This window comes from Ooceraea biroi, chromosome 4 (genome assembly GCF_003672135.1).
Source record: "Ooceraea biroi isolate clonal line C1 chromosome 4, Obir_v5.4, whole genome shotgun sequence".
In the NCBI taxonomy this organism is placed as follows: Eukaryota; Metazoa; Arthropoda; class Insecta; order Hymenoptera; family Formicidae; genus Ooceraea; species Ooceraea biroi.
The window spans coordinates 4500628-4523943 of record NC_039509.1 but is presented as its reverse complement, the minus strand read 5'-3'; the positions used below and the strand labels follow the sequence as shown (position 1 = coordinate 4523943).

General features: G+C 42.6%; 3 protein-coding genes across 3 annotated transcripts in view; 1 reads left to right on the top strand and 2 right to left on the bottom strand.

The window, feature by feature from the left end:
* LOC105280414 (helix-loop-helix protein 11) overlaps window positions 1-6725 on the bottom strand; it is a 128751-nt gene extending 122026 nt beyond the window's left edge. Inside the window, exon 1 of the mRNA XM_011340968.3 lies at window positions 4719-6725. Coding sequence (XP_011339270.1) covers window positions 4719-4801 — 83 coding nt within the window. The 5' untranslated portion in view covers window positions 4802-6725. The remainder of the gene's footprint in view (window positions 1-4718) is intronic.
* A 168-nt stretch (window positions 6726-6893) lies between these two features.
* The window catches only part of LOC105280421 (polycomb protein Sfmbt), a 54824-nt gene continuing 38401 nt past the window's right edge, over window positions 6894-23316 (bottom strand). The window contains 15 exon segments of the mRNA XM_011340981.3: window positions 6894-10351; window positions 10449-10813; window positions 10913-11171; window positions 11292-12022; window positions 12170-12434; window positions 12519-12713; window positions 12910-13109; window positions 13191-13425; window positions 13586-13860; window positions 14468-14609; window positions 18434-18798; window positions 19236-19393; window positions 19662-19797; window positions 20083-20211; window positions 22487-22660. Coding sequence (XP_011339283.2) covers window positions 10022-10351; window positions 10449-10813; window positions 10913-11171; window positions 11292-12022; window positions 12170-12434; window positions 12519-12713; window positions 12910-13109; window positions 13191-13425; window positions 13586-13860; window positions 14468-14609; window positions 18434-18798; window positions 19236-19393; window positions 19662-19797; window positions 20083-20211; window positions 22487-22660 — 3959 coding nt within the window. The 3' untranslated portion in view covers window positions 6894-10021.
* On the top strand, window positions 15286-16178 carry LOC105280458 (protein kish-A). Its single transcript, XM_011341039.3, has 3 exons — window positions 15286-15418; window positions 15751-15866; window positions 15966-16178. The coding sequence occupies exons 1-3, from the start codon at window positions 15416-15418 to the stop codon at window positions 16069-16071; spliced, it is 225 nt and encodes a 74-aa protein (XP_011339341.1). The 5' UTR covers window positions 15286-15415; the 3' UTR covers window positions 16072-16178.

Genomic DNA, 23316 nt, shown 5'->3' with positions numbered 1-23316 from the left:
AATCCTATGCTGTGGGACGGAGCTCACTTGTGTGCCACATCGTGGAGCCACGTCAGGGACTATAATATATTAATTTGTTATTACTAAACAGCGCTACATTGCGGGGTATAGTTTTCTTCTTATAACGTGCGAAACGCATTGTAGAACACGGCGCACTTGCGTGCCACATTGTAAGAATCAAACGAGAGAGATAAATCTATTCTTGCTAATTGAGGAATTTATTATTCCTAATTAAAGAATATTTTATGGAGTATAGCTTTCTCTATACAAGCCTATATCGCGAACATAGCGGATTCGCTGTAACTACTTGGTGCGCTACTTCGCACTACATTGTGTAGCCGTCTCCCCAGCTAGTTCCTAAAATAAAGACCCGTATTGTCTATTTGCATCTATCGTGGCAGCTTCGTCTACGTGAGCTGAACGCGTGAGCATGAAATTCGCGTATGAAATCCTCCTTGCCGTTTAATAAAATCACGATAGTGGCAGTAATTTGAACAGGCCATTGCCACACGTAAGTACGTAGCAATTAACGTAACTCGGCAGAATATTTAAAATAAGACGACTCGTTTCGGCTTGTTTACTTACGTCTATCACGCAGTTATATTCGCGCAACACGAGAAATGAAACTACGCCTTCTATTAATTAATGACGATATTGCAGGCTGCATGGCGTGCAAGCTAGCAAAGTATCTCCGCGTGTGCACACACGCGAACCTTATTGCAAAGCCATGTTCCAGGTAGATACTCAAATAAAGACCCGTTTTGTCTACTTATATCTATCACGACGGCGGGGCTCGCGTATCTATTACGGACGTTATACCGCAAGCACAGCCGGACCTATCCACTCACGCTGTATTTGCACATACGATAAAGACACGATGCGGAAACTCCGGATCGCGCTTATCGCGGATGGACGTTTGCGAATGCTCAACCCGGTTACCCCCGGCCGGCAGGAAGGCGGGTAATGAGATTGGAAAAAATTATGCAGTTGCGGCAGGTGTGTTAAGCCCATTCCTAGACGAAGCCGTAGCAAATATCTAGATTTCGCAGCGCAATGACGCGACACGACGTCTCCTTCACGCATATCGTGTACCGGACAAAGCGCCATAATCAATATATCAAAGGAAATAAAGGAATCGTATCGCTGACAAGGCGTAATAATCAACAAACGCGTAGAGATCTACTTCATTTTGTATCTTCAAGAAAACAATTGAAAAAAGATAATTCTGCGCGTAATTAGAGCAAGCGCTCTACTTTGACGAGGTACACTCTGTTGACGCACGTATCTCGTTTGCAAAATAAGATTTAATGTTTTTGCACGTATTTTGCATAAATTCATATTTCTCACGGCAATTTCGAATGTATACACCGTTGACTCGTCGAGATCGCTCGCCCCGCTCTTCCTGCGTATACGCGTTCGCGATTTGCGTCGTACCGCAGAACGGACGGTATATGGTATGCACCTTCGTTGAGTGCACGTGTACCCGAATGCAGAGGTTGACCCGGTGCACAAGTAGGTGCACCGCGCGGGATATATAGTCCACTCGCTGCATCTCGCTCGCGCTCAGGTCTCTCCTCGATTGCATGCGCGGCCACGACGTATATACCCACGTGTGTATATACTTAAAAAGCAATGTACGTGGTGATATGGTGCTGCTACGTTGACCGTGGTCAGGATTGGCTCGACCCATTTATTAAGCCGCGAATCCGTCGGCGTGGACGAGGTGCTCGCGCGTGGAAACCGCGCGAGGATGCCTCGTTTTGGGGCAAGATGAGCGAGCAAACTGCACGCTCGCGAGAAACCGCGTGTGCAACAATCGACGAGTGCTCAACACATCATCGAGAAAGCTCGCATAACTGTCGCGCGCTGATAAACATCATCCAGGCGTCGTTAAAACGCGTCGTAATCTTTATCTGGTCGGCATACGTGTTGTTCTTACGTGCCATGAAGCACGCGTAATAATTATGGATTGCATTATGCAAGAATCTTACGTATCTGCCTGCGTTGTTACTGTGATAAAAAAGGTTTCAGCGAAATGACACGATCGTTTATAAATTACGATCACGGTGTTCGGAATAGTTCAGAGACTGACATTTAAAAAATGTAATGATAGACGAGGATTCGTTCGCAGATAAATACAAAAGTTTATATAGATTTCAGAAGAGTAGAACAAGAAACCGCTAGTTTAATGTTTCCAAGTACGTTTGTACGAGATATAATGTGCGTCCGAAAGTTATTTCCAACGGGCGAATAAATAGTGTTGGAATAAATTACTTTGCTGGTACCAGACCGGTGAAAATTTATGGCTCGCAGTAATGCAAGAACCGATTACATAACGACAGACTGCTTAATGGTCTGATATCGTGCTTATCGCGCGATTAACGGATAAGCGCATATCTGGTGTGATTTCATGCGTTACGTCCAACTTTGGTGTCAAAGTTATACGTTTAGATGGAGGAAGTTCGGGAAATAGTTTCTCCACAACGACCTAACTACGAACGCGTACTTATTATGGCGCAAGGTTTGCAACGATGTTATCGGATAACATAGCATAAGCAAAATAATATGATTCAGTAAATTACACAATTTGGATACGTGAAACGTCATATCGCAATAAGAAACATATGGACAACGTGATACCAACGTGATGCCAATGAAGTAATGATGCATGAGAGACTAAACGAAATTATTACAGTTTGTCAGGTATGTCGCGTGCGCTGATAGTAATACATCTACGCTCAATACCAACTGTAACAATTCGTTTGATGATCATGACACTTAACTTTATTATCATGGCGTACGCTGTTTCATAATTTTTACACCATATATAATATTGCACTTTTGACATTCCACAATTTGGTGAAAATGTGATGCCGATGAGGAGCCAGTGACTTGACACTTAAAGCAGATACATGATTTACTGAATGTGAAAAAGTATTCTACATGAAACATGACGTTTGCTCTATGTTACGTTATCTGAGCATCATGAGGACAGGAACTCTTTGACAACGTTAAAAAAAGTGATCAATAGATCGATATAATCAATCTATCAAGCTACACTCGTAGACACCAAAGTTTATAAGGACAGAAATGTTGTTTTATCTATCATTTATGGATACGGTAAAAGCTAACGCCTCTGAAGCCAACTGTTCGTAATTTCTGCGTACGTTGAATGCGTACGTGAATGAGATTATAACTTTCAGGATTCGGGACTGAAGGATGCGATGATCGAGGGACGTAATACTAGCGAGCGCAATACAACGACGATGAGCGTATGTAAACAAGAAGTCAGGCCGAAGCGCGCGGCATGCTTGGAGTTATTTATAGAAACCGATTATTGTGCAACAAACGCGGCTTTACGTAACGCGTGCGGCGGCATTATGCCCTGGCTCTGTCGGTCACTCGGCTGTACACAAAAGAACACGCTTTCCTCGCACCTTCCTGCTTCTTTGTTCCACGATCGTTGTACTCGAATGTGAAACAAGAAAAAAAAAACCGTACTATACATAAACGTGAAGATGCAAAAAGCGGCTCGGCATACTTCGTTGGACCGATGCGCAATATTCTCCTCGCCAGAATCTCTTTCGTGATTTTACAACTCCGAATATGTACAGTAACGATTTCGCGCAATTATTTTTAATACAAAATTGCATCTGTAAATAAATCTGTAATTGTACAAAAGAAAAGAAAAAGAAATTTTCTTCGTGCAATTCCCAATGTCATCTCACTCATCAAGAAACGACAGAAATGCGGCGAAAATGTTTAAAGAAAAAGATACGAATTGCGATGAGAGATAGCAAATTGATTTGTCGTTACGCCTGCAAAGATACTTCTCTCTCCGCGAAATTGTGAACGCATTACGTAAGAGTGAAATGCGGATGCGTGGAGAAAGAGAGAGACAGCGCGCGCGCGCGGTAGCGGAAGAAATGTCACACGCGCGCGTCGCAGAGGACGAGGCATCCATCGTCACCGTCATCACCGTCGTCGTCGTCGTCGTCGTCGTCGCCGCGGGAGCAGGCAAGCGAGCGAGCGCGCGAGCGAAGGTTCGCGCGCCATGCTTGTTGGGCGTGAACGCGTCCGAGAGCGCGAGAGATTCGCGAGAGTGGCGGGTCCGGCACTACACGGCGACGCGGCGCTACGCGTCCCTGCGTTTCCAGCGGAAAGCGGTTCTCGGGGAGCCGCGGCCGGCCGACGACGCGGCATTGCGATTACGCACGCACACACACACGTGCGCACACATCGGCCGAGCCACCCAAGCGGCGGATATCAGGCGACGGGCGCCGGCCGGCCGGCGGCCGGCCGGCTTCTCAACAGCTGTGCTTACTCTCTCGCGCGCGGCTCGATATATGCACGCACCTCGCGCGAACTTCGACGACGACGACGATGATGATGCCACGGCGGCAGTTACGTTATGCTCCCGCAAACAGGTTGAAGGCGATAAGCGGGTCGGACACGACTCTCTTTCCGAGAGAGCCAATAAAGATCGTCCCTCCTGCTCGTTCTCACGTTCTTTCCCTTTCTCTCTCCCTCCGACCCGCGTTACTTTACGAGTACCTATCATGCGTATAACCGCGCCGTATCAAACACGGTGAGCACCGAGCGTACATTTACGCCCACGTACGCGCGCGCGTGCATACGCGATGCACGGTGACATTCGCACGCTATCTATCTCCCCTCTCCATTTGCATCATCTTTTGAAAGACGGAGCAGGTACTCACCCGCACAGTTCAGCCTCCGACTGCTCAGTCGCCTCGACGATTTCCTCGAGCAAAATCCGATCGTCACCACCAAACACTGACATATCTCGTTGTCGGTCCGCAGCACTGAGAGTCCCGCTGAGCGAATTTCACTCCGGCAGCCGTTGTCGCGGCTACGAAAAGACAACGGGGCCCTTCTCGTCTGCACTCCTCCTCGATATCCTTCCCGCTGTCGCCCTTACTCTTTTTCGCGCACTTTTCTCCTCAGCTGGTCCGTTCGTTCGTTCGTTTCGTCAGGTTCGTTCGCTCGCTCGCTCGCTCGCCCGATCGCCGACCGCGCACTCCGCCGAAGGGGGGAGGGGGAGGGGGGGGGACAAACAACGCGGGTTTTATCAAACACACGTCTCCGCTCGCGGTTAATACAATATACGTACGTATAAAACGCGATACTCGCCACTTACGGCTCACGCCGTGCCTCGCGACGCGATCCACTTTCTTTTTTTCTCGTCAGCAGATGCCGGGCGGCACGCACGGAGATTCGTCCAGCGAGACAGCCACACGCTCCGCGCGGCGCGCACACACAACGCCCGAACGCGTTTTGTAATGGCGATCTTTGGCGGGAAACAGCTGAGGGCCCCCACGACGCGGCCGTGGATCACTCCGCCGCCCGGCGTCAGGAACGTCACTATTCCACTCCGTGCCCAGGCGCGCTCGTTCTCACCTCTCGCAGAGTCGCAGATCGGCGCGTCGCGCTTCTCTTTCACTCGCGTGACGCACGACGGACGACCGACCGCGAGCGAGAAGCTGTCCCGACGAACGTAACGCGCGTACTCATCGACGTGAAGTTGCCCGTATGCGAGATACTCGAAAGTCGACTAAGTTCATTGCGGTGCAACTTCATGCAGTCACGAGAGGTTATCTCCCTCTCTCTCTCTCTTTCTCGGTTTTTCATTCAAGCGCCTTTTCACTGAAGAAACCGTAAAATTCCACACCGGCCTGGTGCGGAACGCCGGACGTTAAACCGACGGAACGACGACGCTCCGTTCTCGCGTGCCGGTGGAATCATCGCGCGCGGCGCGCGAATAGGTTTTCGCGGCACAACTCGGCGGCGACGACGACGACAACGTGCGTATTATGCACGACACGAGTATCAGCGCTCGGTGCGCGTGCGATGATGACGCGATCGCGGTGAAATTCACGCTCGCGGGGCACTCTCGAAAGTCGCCGAGTTCTCACCGGGCGTGCTGCTCGCGCTCGACGGGGGGAAGCCGCGCACTTCGCTCTGCCCTGAACGGCGACTCACTTCGGACCAATCCCCCGTCAGCTCATCCTCACGATCGTCTGATAATTTTGACGTTTCCGGCGATCGTGATCGTCGCGGATCGTTCGGTGACTCGCGTAGATTCGCGCGCGAACGCGCCCCTGCACGATAATCGCCTATCGAGGAAAATATCCGACGCTAAAGCGGGGGACTACTTGCGCGTCGCGTAGGTTTACGCTAGAGGAATGACGCGGCCGCGCGGGAAACATCTGCCAGCTGGCCAAAGCCCCGCCCATGGAATACGCGAGTCTACTAGCGGCCCCCACTCTCTCCCCCCACTGCGGCCGCGAGCGTAAGCGTATAGACGTAGCCGACCATCTGTACGCGCCGCGGCGGGCTACAGTCGGTGGACTCGCGTACAGTGGATTTCCACTAGCGTGACGCGCCGCGTTTTACGAGGCGCCGGACGCGACGTGAAAGCAGACGTACGAAACGTACGACTGCCGGTCGCCACGGCGTACGCGTCCCCTGCACGATCTGCGTGCTCGCCGCGTATACACACGCTTGCGTGACTCGAGTACGCTGTCACGTACGCGCGATATTTATTCAAGAAATTATCCTGAATGTACCACACAGATCGATGAATCGGTCGTCTCGTGCGCCATTAGCCCATTACAATAATCACGAATCGGCACGACATCTCGCGGCAATATTGCAGTCGACACGGTCCGCCGACGATGAAATTTATCGTTTGAATGAACGGTACAAATTTGCGTTACCGGTGGAAGATAATCAGAGGGACGATGCCAATCGATATACCGGACGTAGATTCGTAGCTTCCTCCGCTTCTTTTTATACGGCTTACGGAAATAAAACTTGGCTGAAAATATCTTTAAACAACTCGCTCAAAATTTACTCATATAAAATTCATTTCATAGAATTATATGGATATTTATATAATCAAACGTGTACAACACATTCCTATAATTTCTTACCAATCGCGAGTTTACGCTAGCGCAGTACAATTTTGGTAAATATTTCAGCAAACAAAATGGCACACGATATGTCACTCGTATCGACGATGGAAAAATTTCGAGTATCTTTCCCAAATAATCACTCGTAAGATTAGCGAGAATACCTTTTATCGTTTTCCATTCGACAAACCGCGAATGCGAAGCCTGGCCCTTTCATTAAAAATTAGAACGAATTGAATTATATGAATTTAATTTCAATCCTTGTTGTAGAGAAACTTATTGTATTGAATCCGATAATTAAATGTTGCACAGTAGTAACAATTCCTGGCAGATATCGACGTTCGCATTATCCGCTCGCACCTTTCTCCATAATATAACATTCGCATAAATGTGGAATGTTACCCATTGTTGTAAATCTAAATTCGCAATTAGATAATACGTATACGTAAATCGAGAAACTGACGAATAAAAACCACGTGCGACATGGAAAAGTAAGATATAATAATTAAATACTTTTACAATACTTTTCGCGAGACTTTTCGCTTCGTCTAATATTAATAATAAAAAAACTAAAAAATTCTGCATTATTATACTCCTGTTTCCATAAAAATGATAGGATACTTTATCTAAATTTGATCCACATCCAGAATGAACAATCAAGTCACAATGTAATTTCGTTTGACGATTGAGATGATTATCGCAAATTGCAATGCTAAAATTTAAACGTATCATTGTAGCACAAGAATTATAGTCGGTATTGCTCTTTTGTACTTACGATTGCATTACTCTTACTCGACTAAAATATAAATTTATCCGCGCTATATCATGAAATCGCAAAAAAAAGATCAGAAAACTATCGAATAAATTTCCTCACAAAACCGCTTAAATTCTTAATATAATATTTTACTTAAAATCAAGATAGATTTAATGGATTTCTCAATGTGAATGTTTCCAATCGTAACTGAACTGATTTCTGTAACCTTAAATCTAATTAGAACAAAGAATCAGATAAATTAAGATCAAAGCTTAACCGATTCTCAATCCTTTAGTGGTAATAACGATCCGGCAGATTTCGTATCACATACGTTCAATGCCGCTGTTTGATTCAGAAATTTGCAGTAAAATTTCGATCGTCAACTAACATGACACACAAATACACGTGAGAATACATTAGTTGAATAACATATTGTTAGAATTCTGTGATAATTCGTGCATGAGAATGACACTACGTTGTTTGGCCAGTCATACAAGACACATGCTCTCACCAGATAATGTTTTCGAAAAAACATTAAGTAAAAGGCGTAGAAACGGCGTAAAGCCCGTTCTTAAAGAGATTCCAAACTGAATAAATAATCGCGAGTAACCGCGTTATAGTACTAAAATAATATTTAAGATCCAAAGCGGTGTTCTTTAGCTTTATCTGACTGCTTTGATTCGTCGTAGAGGTGATTAAGCGATATATAGATACAAATGTATATAATACGTATGCATCAGTCACTTTGTGAAAGTTACACGTAAGCGATGCACGATTACACAGTGCCTGGTGCCGTGCGCATTTGCAAAGAGAACAGCTAAAACTAACATGTTACATATAATATATACAAGAGACATACATGCGCTTAATTTCGTTTTTCTTATTTACAAATTTATATATATATATATATATATATATGTGTGTGTGTGTATGTGTATGCTGCGCTATACAGAGTGAATTGATAGAGATTTATTAAAATAGACGGAACTCTCTCTCTCTCTCTCTTTCTCTGTAAATATTGTGTCATTGTTCAACAAGTTTAATATTAATCGGTATTTGGATGTGATAAAGAAGAAAATGTTCTTTGTACTTCGTGGTTGTATTTAATACATCTGTATTAATTTACTCTGTCGATGTGTACATTCAGAAAGCAGAGCGACCGTAGTTAAAGTTTAGTCTTTGAGTTTCATTTTCAAAAAAAATGTTGCGTATCGATCGTTTTTCACGTGGCTGATGCATCCGTATTTTTAATGCAGTGCAACGTGACAGCATGGATTTACAAATAATGCCGTGGTCGGAAGAAAGAATCGAGTAGAAAAACTTATTAGAGAAAATATGTTACGTATTTATGAGTATGTATATGTGCAATGTACGTACATCAAATCCTCCTTACATATGACTATATGTATCAAGTATAAATATATATATAATATATGACACATCATTGTGTGAAAAAATGTTAATTTTAATTTTTTTCTATGATACTATGGACATCATGAAAAAATTAGATGCTGTCATGATTGTTATTCGATTGGTTCATTCCGGAATGCAAACCTCAGTTTCTTACATGTACATATGTGTATAGCTGTGGTTACCGTAAACACATACCATGTATATTTCCTTTGGACTTCGTTTACGTATAATATGAAATATAATGCAATATCAGTGACATGGTATTTGTTAGTTCACTGATTAAGTGGTATTTGTAAAAGATACCGTTTCCTGTTAAAATTTTATGAACAGCGATTAAATTTATTGTTACATGTTAAGAAATTATTTATTTTATATTAATTGATTTTTGCCATATCGCAATTTACTAACTCAAGTTCCATTGCAAATTCAATCCAATTGCAAACTTTCTTTCTTCACGTCAACGTTAACTGCACATTTTGAATTTAATAAATTGATGAACCACAATAAGCAGTGTAGTTCATACGTTCATTAATTTATTAAAATCAGTATATACTTATATATATATATATATAAAAGTATATACTGATGTATATATATGTGTGTGTGTGTGTGTACACACACACACATAAACAAATGATGAAAGGATCAAGAATACATCATAGTTGCTTTCCGGAATAGAATAATCTGTTTCAACTTATAGCAAATCATACGGCATCCAAGTTTTCTACATTTTAGACTATAAAGAATCTAGATAAAAACATTTCTTCAGTACATTAGTAAAGTATGTAACAAATAACGTATGTAACCATAGTGAAAGATGGGAGATGATTTCAACTATCGTTACTTCACGTGCCTTACCTGTAAATCCATGACTAATTTGCGTAATGATGAAACTTATTCATAGCGCTATGTACTAGTTTTGTTATAATAATTTCTTCAATCCTAATTTCAACCTTTCCTGAGCTGGATTCACTTTGATTTTTAATTGCTGAATTAAATCATATATCTTTAAGGAAGGTCCAACTTTGAAACCCGTTAGGTCTATTATTTGGTCCTTGGTGAGAGTCAGCAATGTCTTTCCATCTATTTTACGTTTACTGAAATTATCGCAGTACGTCGCGCAGTCATTAACACGAAGGAATTGTGCAACATCAAAGACATTCCACTCAGATGGCACTAGATCACCAGATTCCGAACCTTTTTGCACACCATCTGCTAGCCTCGGTATGTATTTACTACTCGCTGAAGTCACCTATAAGCCAGATCAGATCATCAAGTACACTTTACGTATGCCAATGCCGATTACGTGCATTATTTCAGGCCGCACCTCGAACGAGGACGATACTCACGTTAATGTATGACGTGGCAGTCCTTTCCTTAGGTGGTGGAGGGCTCTGTACTTCGCTCTGCGTGTCGTTCAACGCTTGACCTTGGCCAGTCGTAGGACTGGGTAAGGTCTGATCGGGTCCAGCTGGCTCTTCCGCCGGTTCCGGCTCCCTGCTTCTCTGTTCCGGTAGGCTCTCCAGATCGCGCTCTCGCTCGATTTTCGTGCCTTGAGCGGGCTCCAGTTCTCGCTCGCGTTCGCGAGCCATACTAATACGTTCGCTCTGACGAGGTAGCATACCTCGAGGTAGTATACTCTTGGAGCAAGACATCTTGCCACCCTTCTTCAGTTTCCTCTTAGCTTTACGTTTAAGGCCTCTCGGTGATTTTACTACGGAGATATATGCAAGTGAGTACGAGCGACAGTACTAGCAAATAACGTGTGCTGCATATCAGGAAAAACCACACACACACACACGTCGATATTTACCAGTAGGACTAGTGTTTTTAACGTGTGCACGCGGCCCCTCCAATTTATGGTCGACGAGATCGCACCATCCAACGGGATAAATGTCCGGGCTCTGACAATCCAACCATTGATCATACTCGTCTTCCCAACCATCAAAGTGTACCCGCAGTAGCCTGCCGATCACTCTAGTAATAGTAGCGACGCAAACGAGTCTAGGATCCATCAGGTCGGCAGCTTCGAGCCTCATTCCCTCGATGAATCCGTGTTGTACGGGAATCTCCTGCAAAGAATGTTGGAAACTTGATAAATCCTACGGACTGTAAATACAAATTGTCAGAAACGTTAGTTATATATTCATGCAGACTGCAATTCATGAACGAGTATGTGCGCCGAAAATTACCCGGTTAAACAATTGTAAAGGAGCGGGCACAGTGTTGCTTTCCACCAGATATGAATCCCATGTAAAGGTAGTGGGGTCGTAACCCTTTGGCGGCGTTAACGGTAAACCGTGTTGCGAACAAAACCCGATCGGAAAGACGCAGGGCGAGCACGAATGGTAGCAGAACCAATCGGCGCCACTCGCGTCCTCGTCGTAACTGTCGATGCGTATCATGATGTAATCTTCCTTCAGGACTTGCATGACCGTTGCTGCGCATATAGCCGAAAGATTGAGCGGATCGATGGCCTCTATCTTCATACCCTCCCTGAACGAGCATCCAAGGTGATGATTCTTTGGCACATGAAAGAGATTCTCCGTCGCGTCGTCCTCGGACAATTTTGATTTGGCGACTCGGTCCAGGTATTCGGGATACGCGTCCAACATCTGTCCCACTTTCTTAGCCCAGCCGACAGGATGTATGAGCGGCGAATCCTCGTGGCACCAGAAACCGTTGTCCTCCGGCGACGAGTCGTAATATCTCACGTGCAACCGTTTGCCAACGATTTTCTGTATCGTCGCCACCTTCACCTGTGAGATTCTGTTCTTGTCTACCACCTCCAAATGAAGCCCGCATCGAAAGCGGGACTTCATGCTGTCGTTCACCTTGTTGTAAAAATTCGTCGGTAGCGTTCTCGCACCGGTTAGTCGCCTCTTCAGAAAGTCCTTCCAATCTTTGTACTTGTTCGCAATCGCTGTAAAAAGACAAGGATCACTCAACACATCAGATTTTCTCCGCTTTTATCGTAATCGTTGGTCGTTACATCGGCGATTATTTCTCTCAACTTCATATTTTTTGTCGATCGCGCATGATTTTGTTAGAAATAATTTCGATTACGTACTGTTAGGTGGAATAAGAGGTTTTCCAATTGTGGCACACCAACCAACCGGATGTATGTCGTTAGAACAAAGCGATACCCAAAAATCTTTGTCCGCATTGTGTCCGAAACCCTCGTACCTTAACAGAGCTCTATAGCCGCATATACGTAAGACGGTCGCGACCCAAAACGAGTCTGGGAAAGCCTCGCACACTTCATCGCAGTCGGTATTTTCTACCTCTACTTTCATACCAACTGTGATGTTATCCCATATTTCTGATATAGGAGCCTGAAAACAACAATTTACAAAAGTGAACAACATTCAGCTAAATCGTATTCAATAGGTAAAGTTTCCCGGAACGAAACAACTGACATGTTTGAAACAGGAAACTGGCGCGGCGCAAAATCCAGGCTCGACAAGCTGCGACGTCCAGTCGTAGGAACCGGCCATCTCCGCTGTTCGTTTTCTCCTGACCGGTAGATCCTCGGGCATTACTGGCTCCAATTTAACCTTATCTTTCTCTGATTCGGCGGGTTCTTTCATATCCACTTCCTCCTTTACAACCACCTGGAAAGTGAAGACGTTACAACTGTTTGTCACACGTATCCTGTTTGCGTGCTTTTTGAATCAAATTTTGAGTTTATTATTGAGTTTAGGTTGCCTATCACGTATAACAGGAGTACCTCGCGACCTATCGCAACACGACGAGTGGCAGTAGCGCGGTAAATACTCCGATTTTGTTTTTATATGTTAGTTCACTTACATCCGCCTGTATTTTTGTATCGCTTGGAGACGCTTGATTCACAGACGTCGGCTGATCCACCGAATGAGATGGACTGTACGTTGAGTCAGCAGTTGGTGCTGTATGCTCTGAAGAACGGGCGCAAGCTCTGCTGCAAAATCTACGTTCCTTTGTATAAAAGGCATGCTTCACACCAATAGCACCACATTTCTCACAAACAGCTGTAAAATACATGGAAATGGTTTGAAGTACAGCTGAAATTTAGAAACTTGTACACCTTCCACGACTATAACCGTGCTCACCTATGCCGTCTTTGCGAATAGGAATAAAATTTAGATCGGTATGAGGCTGATAAGCGATTGGTGTCTTCAAAACGAGTCCGGGATGCTTAATAGGCTTTATTTTGCGATTACGATTGTCTTGAGTAGTCTGAGTCGCCGCATTGCTCACGATTTGCTCTCGTTCTTCATCGCCCATATAGTCTTCTAACGTCAAGTACTCGCTCATTTCTGGCCTTTCCGACTGTGAATCGTATTCCTTTGAAAATGGAAAAATTAATATTAATGAGTATGTGTACAAGAATTTCTAAAACGTTTTTATTTTCTAAACTTTCTAAAATTTGGATGAAAATATATTTTACATGACACATTGACAACGCATGATACAATACTCTCCTATAAGCTGGAAGCAAACTCACCTGCTGTATCTCATGAGCATCTACAGCCTCCATTGCCTCATCGGGTTCCGAACACTCGGTGGAGAATTGCTGTGGTATGTAGCGTACCATGGTGGTAGGAGCGATATGATTTCTGAGGTCTTCATACGGGTGTGAACCGTGTGAGAAGAACGGGCTCTCGGCTTGACGGGGATCCAGCATGAGCTCATGATGAGTCGGCTCCCCGTGCATCATCATGCTTTCACCCCCCATCCATACCATCCCTACTTCGGGTAACCCAGGGATGGAAGCATACACTGTATTCATACACATATGCATTCTTACATTCACACGATTCACCAATTGTTACTTTTAGCCGAATTATCAATACAAAAATATTCTTTCGCAAATTCTGTTTACAGGGAAAAATACTCGGACAATACTAGCTACTTTAAAGAGCCTGCAATTTCCAATTTCTGAAGAAAGCGCATGCCAGGAGCTGGAAGATATCATAGATTCTGTCACGATTACGAAGTATTCGACCTAGACACAGATGCTGCAAGGACTCTTCAGAAAGAATTAGATCACGTAGCGCGTAATCGCGCGATACGCGACAGCCAAACAGCCTGCCGCGACGACAGACTTCGTCACTAGTCACATACTCGCCGCGCTTCTCCGCGTGAATTTCTCGGCGAGGTTTGCGTTTTCGGCAAAGCGACGCCAAGGAGCCGCGGCGAGCATACTTTTATTTAACCTTCCAGCGCCGTGGCAACCTTCTCGCACGTCCAACGTGGCCTCGCGACCGCGGGGTGGTAATTGGTATGCGGACGAACGCGAGGCGAGGTTCGAGTAACCGTCGCGTCGTCAGGGGAGACACGATCCAGCCGGTCGCGAATTATGTCGAATACGAAAACAAGTGCGTACCATTAGAAGCTTGCATCTCCATGACAAAGAGTCGTCCGCTGGTTTTCTCGACGTTTTCAACCGGTATTACCGTAGTCTCCGCTCGTCGCAAAGCACTTGTGCCATCTCGAAAGTCGTACAACGCATCGCCGCCGATTAGAGCCTGCTTCGCTTAACCGGAATCAGTCGAAATCCATCATTTTTCGCGACATCCCTGAACAATAGGGCAAAACATTCGGCGGTAGGCCGTTCGCTTCGCCCCCACTATTTTCGCCTACTCCAACAGGGCTAGCAATTGCCGGCAGTTTCGGAGGCGAACCGCTCGCCTGCTCCCCTTCGGCTGCACTTCCTGCACTCTCTTGGCTAGTCGCCATTTTTTCTCTCCTCCCAACCGATGCCCGAGCGCACCGCTCGTCCTGATAAGTGCAGTAAATGTGAAAACATCGAGCCTGAGATCGGCGGCACGATGAGTCGAGGCTGATATTAAGATTTAGCCAAACGTTTCTTGCATAATACAGATTTCTGCATCTGCATAGAGAAATGAATACGTTACATGAGAATTAAAACCAATAAAAATACAACTTTGATTTTTCAACTAACAAGCATGATACACGAGTATGTAGATGCAACGCTTCGAGCTAGTTTATGTCGACGCGATAAACTTTTAATCGTTTGTTTAATCGCGGGGTTTGATTCGCGAAAAATAATAGAGATTTATTTTTTTTTAAACTTTCCAACGACATTTCGTAATTTGTCACTAAAGATAGGATGCGTCGTTGCAATGCGTATCGGATGTTAAATCATAGGGAATTTCTCGCTGATGAATTGTCAGAATTCGCTCCAACTGCATATAGGCTGCGCGCGCAGCAAATGATGTCGCAAAAGAAGTTGGTCTGTTTACGGTAGAATTTTTAATAATTTATCTGCGATTTTTCGGATTCACTGGACAATTTTGCGTGACATAACATCATGGTAATTATTTGCCAAAAGTGCAACATTCTTCTGCTACAGTTGACACGTTAAATTAGTGATATAGTATAACCATAAATAGTACGTGACGTTTGACGATGTCGGCAACAAAATTGCAATTAAATGTCTCAGTCATAAAATATATATATATTCATATATTTATTTCACAGAATTTATCGAAAAAATAAATTTATGCAAGTGATGATTAAATACATATTATCGGTGCTATGTAAAGTAATAAATTCTGTTGTTGCGCATGATACGCAATCGATTGTTTTTTACTGATCATGGTGAATACTTTTTACACAATATGCTAATGTTGTCCTTGTTGGCAGTCCGCCATATTTAATTTTCAGAGCTTGCTGACTGTAATATTATTGCTCATATGTACCTGTACCTATATCAGATCACTGGCACCCAATTTGTTCGACAAACGGCTAGGAAAGGTTGGGTAAGTAAGAACCTTATGTCAGTCAGGTATTATTAAAATATATATGGTAGATGAGTTACATGATTACATGAACATCCACTGAATTTTTATTCTTTCCAGTTTTCAGGGTACTTTTTGGAAATGTGCTAGGATTGGCGAAAGAAAAAGTCCATATGTGGCTTTTTGTTGTGTCTTTATGGCCTTTAGCATTTTATTTTGGTCATAGAGTTTATAATCGTTTGGCCAATGCATTTGGGTTGTTGTACGTACTCTAATATTATGTTAATGTATTTATGCACGAAAGCTGGAAATGAGAATAAAAAGCCGTTTTGATATCCATTTGGTGACAAACAGCTATATTTGTCTTTTTAGTAATACATAAAAATACACTCGTTTAAGCTAGACTTAAAGATCAAAACGAACGTCATTGCTAAATGTACGATAGTTTTCTTTTTTCTTTTTTTTTTATTTGTCAACATCATCGGTCTTTCCCTCAAAGCTATATTATCCAATTTGAGCACATTTCTCATTGTATTCTCATAATATATTTTTCCGTTCTATAAACAACAACATTCTTTTAATATAGTTATTGTAGAGTTATATTGAGCATTTTGTGATATACAGAGGGTTCATTAAATAGGTACATTTAACATATTTTTGCTCTGTCTGGGATATGCTACCTTCTCCGTGAACGATAAACCACGCGGCGTAACTTAAACTCCATATCGATGGACATTACAGCACTGTCGAATCACATTCTCTCTTATTCCTGACGACTTTTCACTTTGTCTGATATCGCTTGACACGGTTGCCTTAATTACAGAGCAAGATATGGTTGGTAGTTTTGCGAGGAACATTAAACTGAAATGATCTTCGTAACGCCGCTAAAAAAAAAGATCGTATGACAAGTATGAGTGCATTTGTCAATTCCTGATAACTTTATATACTTATATAATATATATAACGTACATATACATACCCCGTCGTTTACATATATTTATATCATCGCTGAAATGTACAATCCTCGAGATGGCAGCTGAGTATATTCTATACAAAAACTTGGCATGACAAAGCCGAGCTTACTTAACGCGTCTTATTTAAAAAGCGATAGATCGGTCATTCCTCACAATGAACCATTTGCGCTATATCTATTAACGTGGTCTTGCCTCATTAACGACATACAAGGTACAGTATTCGTCTCTACGAGTAATTTAAAAAAATACACAAGGTAACCGAAGTGTTGATACCTACGATATCCTCCTAGAGTGTTTCAGTATTACCATTATGCGCTACGGATATGATTCTTATCTCAGATATGACGTGATAACGCTCGCTAAGATGCCGAGTACAATATCGACTCGTTCTCTTACATGACAATGAACAAAGATATTATCGTCTTATCTCTTACATACAAATTAGTATGCTAATTATTTGTCTGCGTTTGGGTACGATCGCACAGTTGTTCAAAAAGGGTGCTATGATTTATCGATGAGGACATATTACAATGGCAACATAAAGGATGTTCGTTTTTAACTGAATCGTCACCATCGTCAAGAGACGATTTTTCGCTTTGCGATATCGCTCTCGTAAAAGATTACTTGAATTGTGGGCTGTTCCTCGTTAATGACAGTGACGGTTCATTTGAGATAGACACCCTGCATGTATAAGGCTTTTGACGCTAATGTTAGAAAGTTACCCCAAGTTATCCGTTAATTTCACAGAAAAAAGAAGAAATAATCGCTCGAATAAGAGAAACTTCATTTTGGTCTCTTTCGATTTTCGCACAGCGGTATTCACATATTTTCCAAACTTATATTATTTGCGTAGATTAGAAAGAAATGGAACAAAGTTAAGCTTTAAAGATATGTCTTTATCATTATTTTTTCCGTATTTCTTCTGTTTATCAGCCATCTATTCATTTAATGCGTTTATATAATTTAATAAAAGAAATACAAGATAAAGTTTAAGAAGTGCAATATGAAATCAAATTCTAATCAATAAAGTGTAATTTGAAATAAATATACAAGAAATTTTAATAAGCCAAATGGATCCTCTGTCCGAGAATCAAAGATACCCGAATAATAATGTGACATTAGTCCAACGAAAAAGCGCGTTTCGCCCCCGAACTTCTTGCACGTTAGCAACAGATAAAAGGGTCATAAAAAATACTCTTGTAAGCGTCTTTCCGTAAAAATCCGCGGCAGTTATCTTGGACAACATTCGTTCGTATTAGCGAACCCAACTTTCCTCTCATCCCATCCCATCCCATCCCATCCTTCCACGCCCAAGTATTCGCATCCCCAAGTATTCCCTACGATATCTTCTCGTGCCGCTAAGAACACCGATCTGGCTAATTAAACCGAGCAGTCAGTTCTCTCATTAGCCACCTTTCGCCCTCTTCTTGTCGTCGTCGTCGTCCTCCTCCTCGTCCCCGTCGTTGTCTAAGAATCCCCTCGCGTCGTAAGAAAATCCCTCGCGAGTTTTCGTTCGCTTGTTCTATCGAATCGATGAACGCAGTTTCACGCTCGGAATCACAGAGTGGCAGAGTCGCGATGGGGTACTTGTGATCCTTGTCATCCTTGTCGTGCGATGTCTTATCGTACCGTCGAGAATAGGATTAAACAGAATGACAGGACGATCTGCTTGCTGGCGACGACCGCGGACGCGTGGCTGTGATTTTTGAGATCCTGCTGGTTGTCGTTACGATTGTTGTGCTTGAAGGCGTTACCGTGGTCCTTGATTAAGGATACGTGTGGATCCGCGGTCGTCGACGTAGTCGCGTATCGGTTGTTGTACGTCAGTCGTGCGGTGCTCTTCTGCATCGCCGGCGTGCTCACTTGTTGGTGGAAAATCCGATTGACCATCGTGCCTTGTCCCGACTTTGACTTGCCTCGGTTTAGTCGCTTCCAGTTGGTCGAGGTGACGCGGCTAGGTACAGTCGCGCGCTCGATCTCTGAAAGCATTTACACGAGTTAGATAGGATGGATCAGATATTTCGCTTTTTAGAGATTTCGTCTTGAAACATTTTAAAATCTTTTTGACTGTTTTAGGTTTCTACCAATTCCGTGATATATCTATTCTATGATATATATATATATATATATAATTAGTAACATAAGCAAATTAGATGACAAGTGATGTATAATAACTTCTTATGACTGGGTGAAAGCGTTAAAAATAGAAATAGGATTTTTGTACTGAATCGCGATGTAAAATCTCGCTTTACTTTGCTGCCGTCACTTCGATAAAAGTAACATGCCCAATACAATACCAATATTATCGGTACCGAAAGAATCTCGATCGATCATAAATTTTTATGTAACTATAACGCAGCTCTCACCGACTGTCAAGGGATGATGTATTCTTTTAGCTTTATATATTGCTACCCACCGTAGACCCTGAGAGTCGCCTCGGCTTTTCCCATACTTGAGGAGGCTGAGCACGTGTATTCACCCAAATCCGTTTTCTCCAAGCGTCTTATCTTCAGCACGATCGTCGTCTTCCATTCCTCGTCGGGGTCTCCTCGCTCGTCGATTTCGTACCTGCCTCTGCATTGACATATCACTTACGTTCAGCGCTCGAGATAGGGAGAATAGATTCCGTTACTCGACATCTCGTTAGAATAACCGGATCGCTTCCGGGATCGATACCATCGCGGAATCGCGATGACCGAGGTCAGGGAAGTGATTTGACAAAAAGCGGTTACGGGGTACGAAACGTATTGCCTCTTATCGCTGGCCGAGATTGTCGAACAACGTTTCCAGCTACGCCCGATGAATCGGTAGACCGAACTGTCAATATTGTCTCAGTACATACCCGCTCATGATAACTTGCTCCTTTCGCATCCACAAGTTAATCGTTTTGGGATAAGCCTCGATCAAGCAGATTAGCGACACGTTCGTATCCAGGGGAGAACTGAGCAGCTGATTAGGTGTCTTCGCGCTGGGAGGAACTATGATTTCAACAGCAGAAAAATACAGAAAAATTACATATTCGATATTGCTAATAACCGAGTTTGCAGATAGGTTTGATTTTAATTTAATTACTGTAGAGGATTTTTCTGCAAATAACATGGTAGCTTTTAAACGGTTTCATCTCTCGTAATAAACTGATAACTTTATCAAGATACGCTTTCCTATTTGCTTGCAAAATTCAGATTAAAATAACAGATCTGTCCATCAATTTGCTTCAATCTCGATTTGACGACGTAGAGAGTAAATCGTTTTCACGTACTCACAATTTACTTTTAGATTAACCCTCTTGCTGACCGCTGGAGGCACTTCGTTTTTCGCTATGCAAAGATAAGCCCCCATTTGCCTCCTGTCTACCCTGGTTAATTCCAGCCTTTCGCCGGACGGGTTGTCCACTAGAAAATCGTACGTTGTATGAATATCTCGTTGAAAGCCGCTCCCTCGTCGGCTATATAAGCTGACGTGTTAACGCGACCTGAGTAATTATTCGTGAAATACGCCTTTGGGGCGTGTAGCAACGATAAGCAGAGTATGAATTTGTAGCAAAATTCGTCGGCAGATTTTATTGTCATTGGTGATAAAGCTGGCGTTAATATTTCCGCTTTAACGTCGTCGAATGTAAATTTGACAAACGCAAATTTGCCCAGCTCAAGATTTGAATTACGATTTCCGTTTTCAATTAAACTTTAGTGCAAACAAATGAAATTTTGAGGATTTATTGTTATTACTAATAAACTGAATTGAACATGTTTGTTGCGTAACGTAACTGATGATTGATTATTACACGAGATGAGTCGAAGTAATATTATTATTAAGGATTACATAGCTTGAGTATGATACAATTAATTAAAACAGTATTGTATTGTTTACCGTAGGCAAGATTGTACGTTCACATTCCATTTTACCGAAATACGTTGTTTATCGTAGCAGCGAAGAGAGATAACGAAATTTTGAAAATCCATATTTTCACTACATGTTTACAATTTCCATTATCCAATGAGGAATTGCATTAGCGTGCACGTGTAGTAGACGCTTTTCAAATAACTGAAAGATAATGAATCATATTATTATCGAACGAACGGCCGACATAAATCACACGTGGAACGTGTCGTTCCGCGTTCACGATAAAATGTGTCAGAAGTTTAATAAGATCGATCGAAAATGCAAGACACGTGATTTGTGCTGACAGCTAACGAATTCGTACAGCGTTGCAGTAACACGTGTATTAAATTAATAATTCCCCGATGTTTAATCGCGCTGTCGTGTACGAAAATAACGTCTTTTTATATCACAATTTAATCACTGTGTGCGTATCAGATTTCTGTTAATGCTGAACAAGCAAACTGAAAATTTAAAGAAATAATAGATATGCCTCGAAAGATGTCACTTTCATTACTGTTTATAATGATAATATCAGTACAATATCAAATTTACATATATAAAATTAATTACTAATATTATTAAAGGCTATATGTATTATAATACAATACGCAGATAGAACTGTTTGTAAGAATTAAGATGAATTTCATACAGATTTCTCTCACTTAGATTTACATCGCGAGCGATATCATGAAACTATAAAAAACTGTAACGACTGATAGATGAAATGTACATTGAATCGCTATGAAAGCCTTTTGCCGAGAAACATCGTAAACAGTGTGTCACGTTATGCTCTTTGGGATATATCGGGGATTCGATATATCCATCGAAAATCGATTGATTGCTACAATTTGTCTCTCTAGTCGATGTCAGTCAACCTGACTGAATGTCAACGATTGCTACATTACCTTTAATTCCGCGGGAGCCGCTGGCACCCGCATGATGTTACAAATATTTCTTTTAATCGGTCGATCTATACGCGCGATCTATCGCTACTGCACGAAATTCCTAGTGTGCAGGTGTCTTGCGAAATGCAGCGTAGCCCGACGTGACTGAAAGATATTGAAAGTCATTGCGGACAAACTAATCTCTGTTCGATGGAACGTGTTCCGCCGTAATTGCTTTCGGCCGGGATCACCTACGTGTGAGAATTTACGATGTCTTCATATCCCTTTGAAAACAGCCGGCCGTTCGTTCGTTCGATTGGGATACGTCGAATTACCACGATTATTCTAATTGCATATTAAGTTTCATTGCGTATTAAGTTTTGCCGTGGCAAGTATCGTGACAATGAGTCGCGCGCATGCGGAGCAGCTTGCTGCATTTGTGCCGTTGCTTTTATTTAGCGAATGAAATGCCTCGAGAATATAGAGCACTCATTTGCATTTAAACTTATTATAAAATTAAATTAAATTAAACTAAATTAAAGCGATATCTTCTAGATTGACCTCTCTTTCTCTGTTAAGATGTTTATAATTACTTTGCCCGCATGAACTGTTAAGAGAGACTCTCCTCTTCTGTTCCACATTTTCAATGAAAATTATTACTTATTCTTCAAGTATGAACGCGAGAGTATAAATATGCAATTAAATGAGAGATAGACGGATGTCATAAAGTTAGAAGGATACAATACCGTGCGGTTCGCTTGCGGAAAGGATGTACTCTATAACGTGAAACAACGCGTATTTCATGTCGGTGACGCATGTCATTGCCACAAAGGGACGACGATTACGCGGCCCTGCGGGAGTGACAATCTCGAGTCGGAGAATTGATGTAGCAGCGATATCTTACCTTGTACCAACGGGTCGTGAACACCTCTCATGAGTATGTAATCACTTTTCTCGCGTCGCCAGAACACGCGAGGCGGCGGTCGTCCGGACGCCTTGCACGACAACGTGGCGTTCTCACCCTCGAGAACGGAAACCTCGCCGTCCGAGGTACCGGAACTCAAAATATCGGGAGGCACTGAAAGAACGAGATCGGACGATGATATCAGACGAGGGGAAGTGTAATGAAACAATCAAAGTGTTGCAAGTTGAGCTGTTAACTCATGAACCATGAAAGCTCGTGTCATATATGATCCCAGATGTAAAATAAATCTTAATTAAAGAACTTTTCACGCGTATGCAGATTTAGATTGTTTGATAAATTATTCAGATTGACATAAATCGTGGAAGAAATAGCGATTTATGAAGAGGAAGAATTATTTCATGAAAGTTATACGCTACCTAATCCACATAACACAATATATCACAGTGAATTACGCAAGGTTCACAAAGGGTACACTGTGAAGAATTTATGGTGGTGGAATACGAATACTCTCACTGATGTAATTTTTTATTTACATTCTCTGCAAAGTTATTTCTCGTTACGAGTGTTTTCAAATAAATCGTTTAACTTTGCGGATCACTTTGTAAAATACGAAAAATTAATTTTATCGCTCTTACGTTTTATTAAATTAATTCTGTTTCACATGTTTCATCCTGTACCGCGGAAAACACAATCATAGAAGTCTTTTCGATTAATGTATCTCGTGTGACATTTTCCATTTTATTGTTATCATTGAAATTAATTTTTAACCGACCATTTAATAAAGCATGCGTAATAGATTTGATAACAAA

Excerpts from the sequence above, each read along its gene's own strand:
- LOC105280458 (XM_011341039.3), top strand. Across the intron at positions 15,867-15,965 it reads AAACGGCTAGGAAAGGTTGG|TTTTCAGGGTACTTTTTGGA; the intron begins GTAAGTAAGAAC and ends TATTCTTTCCAG.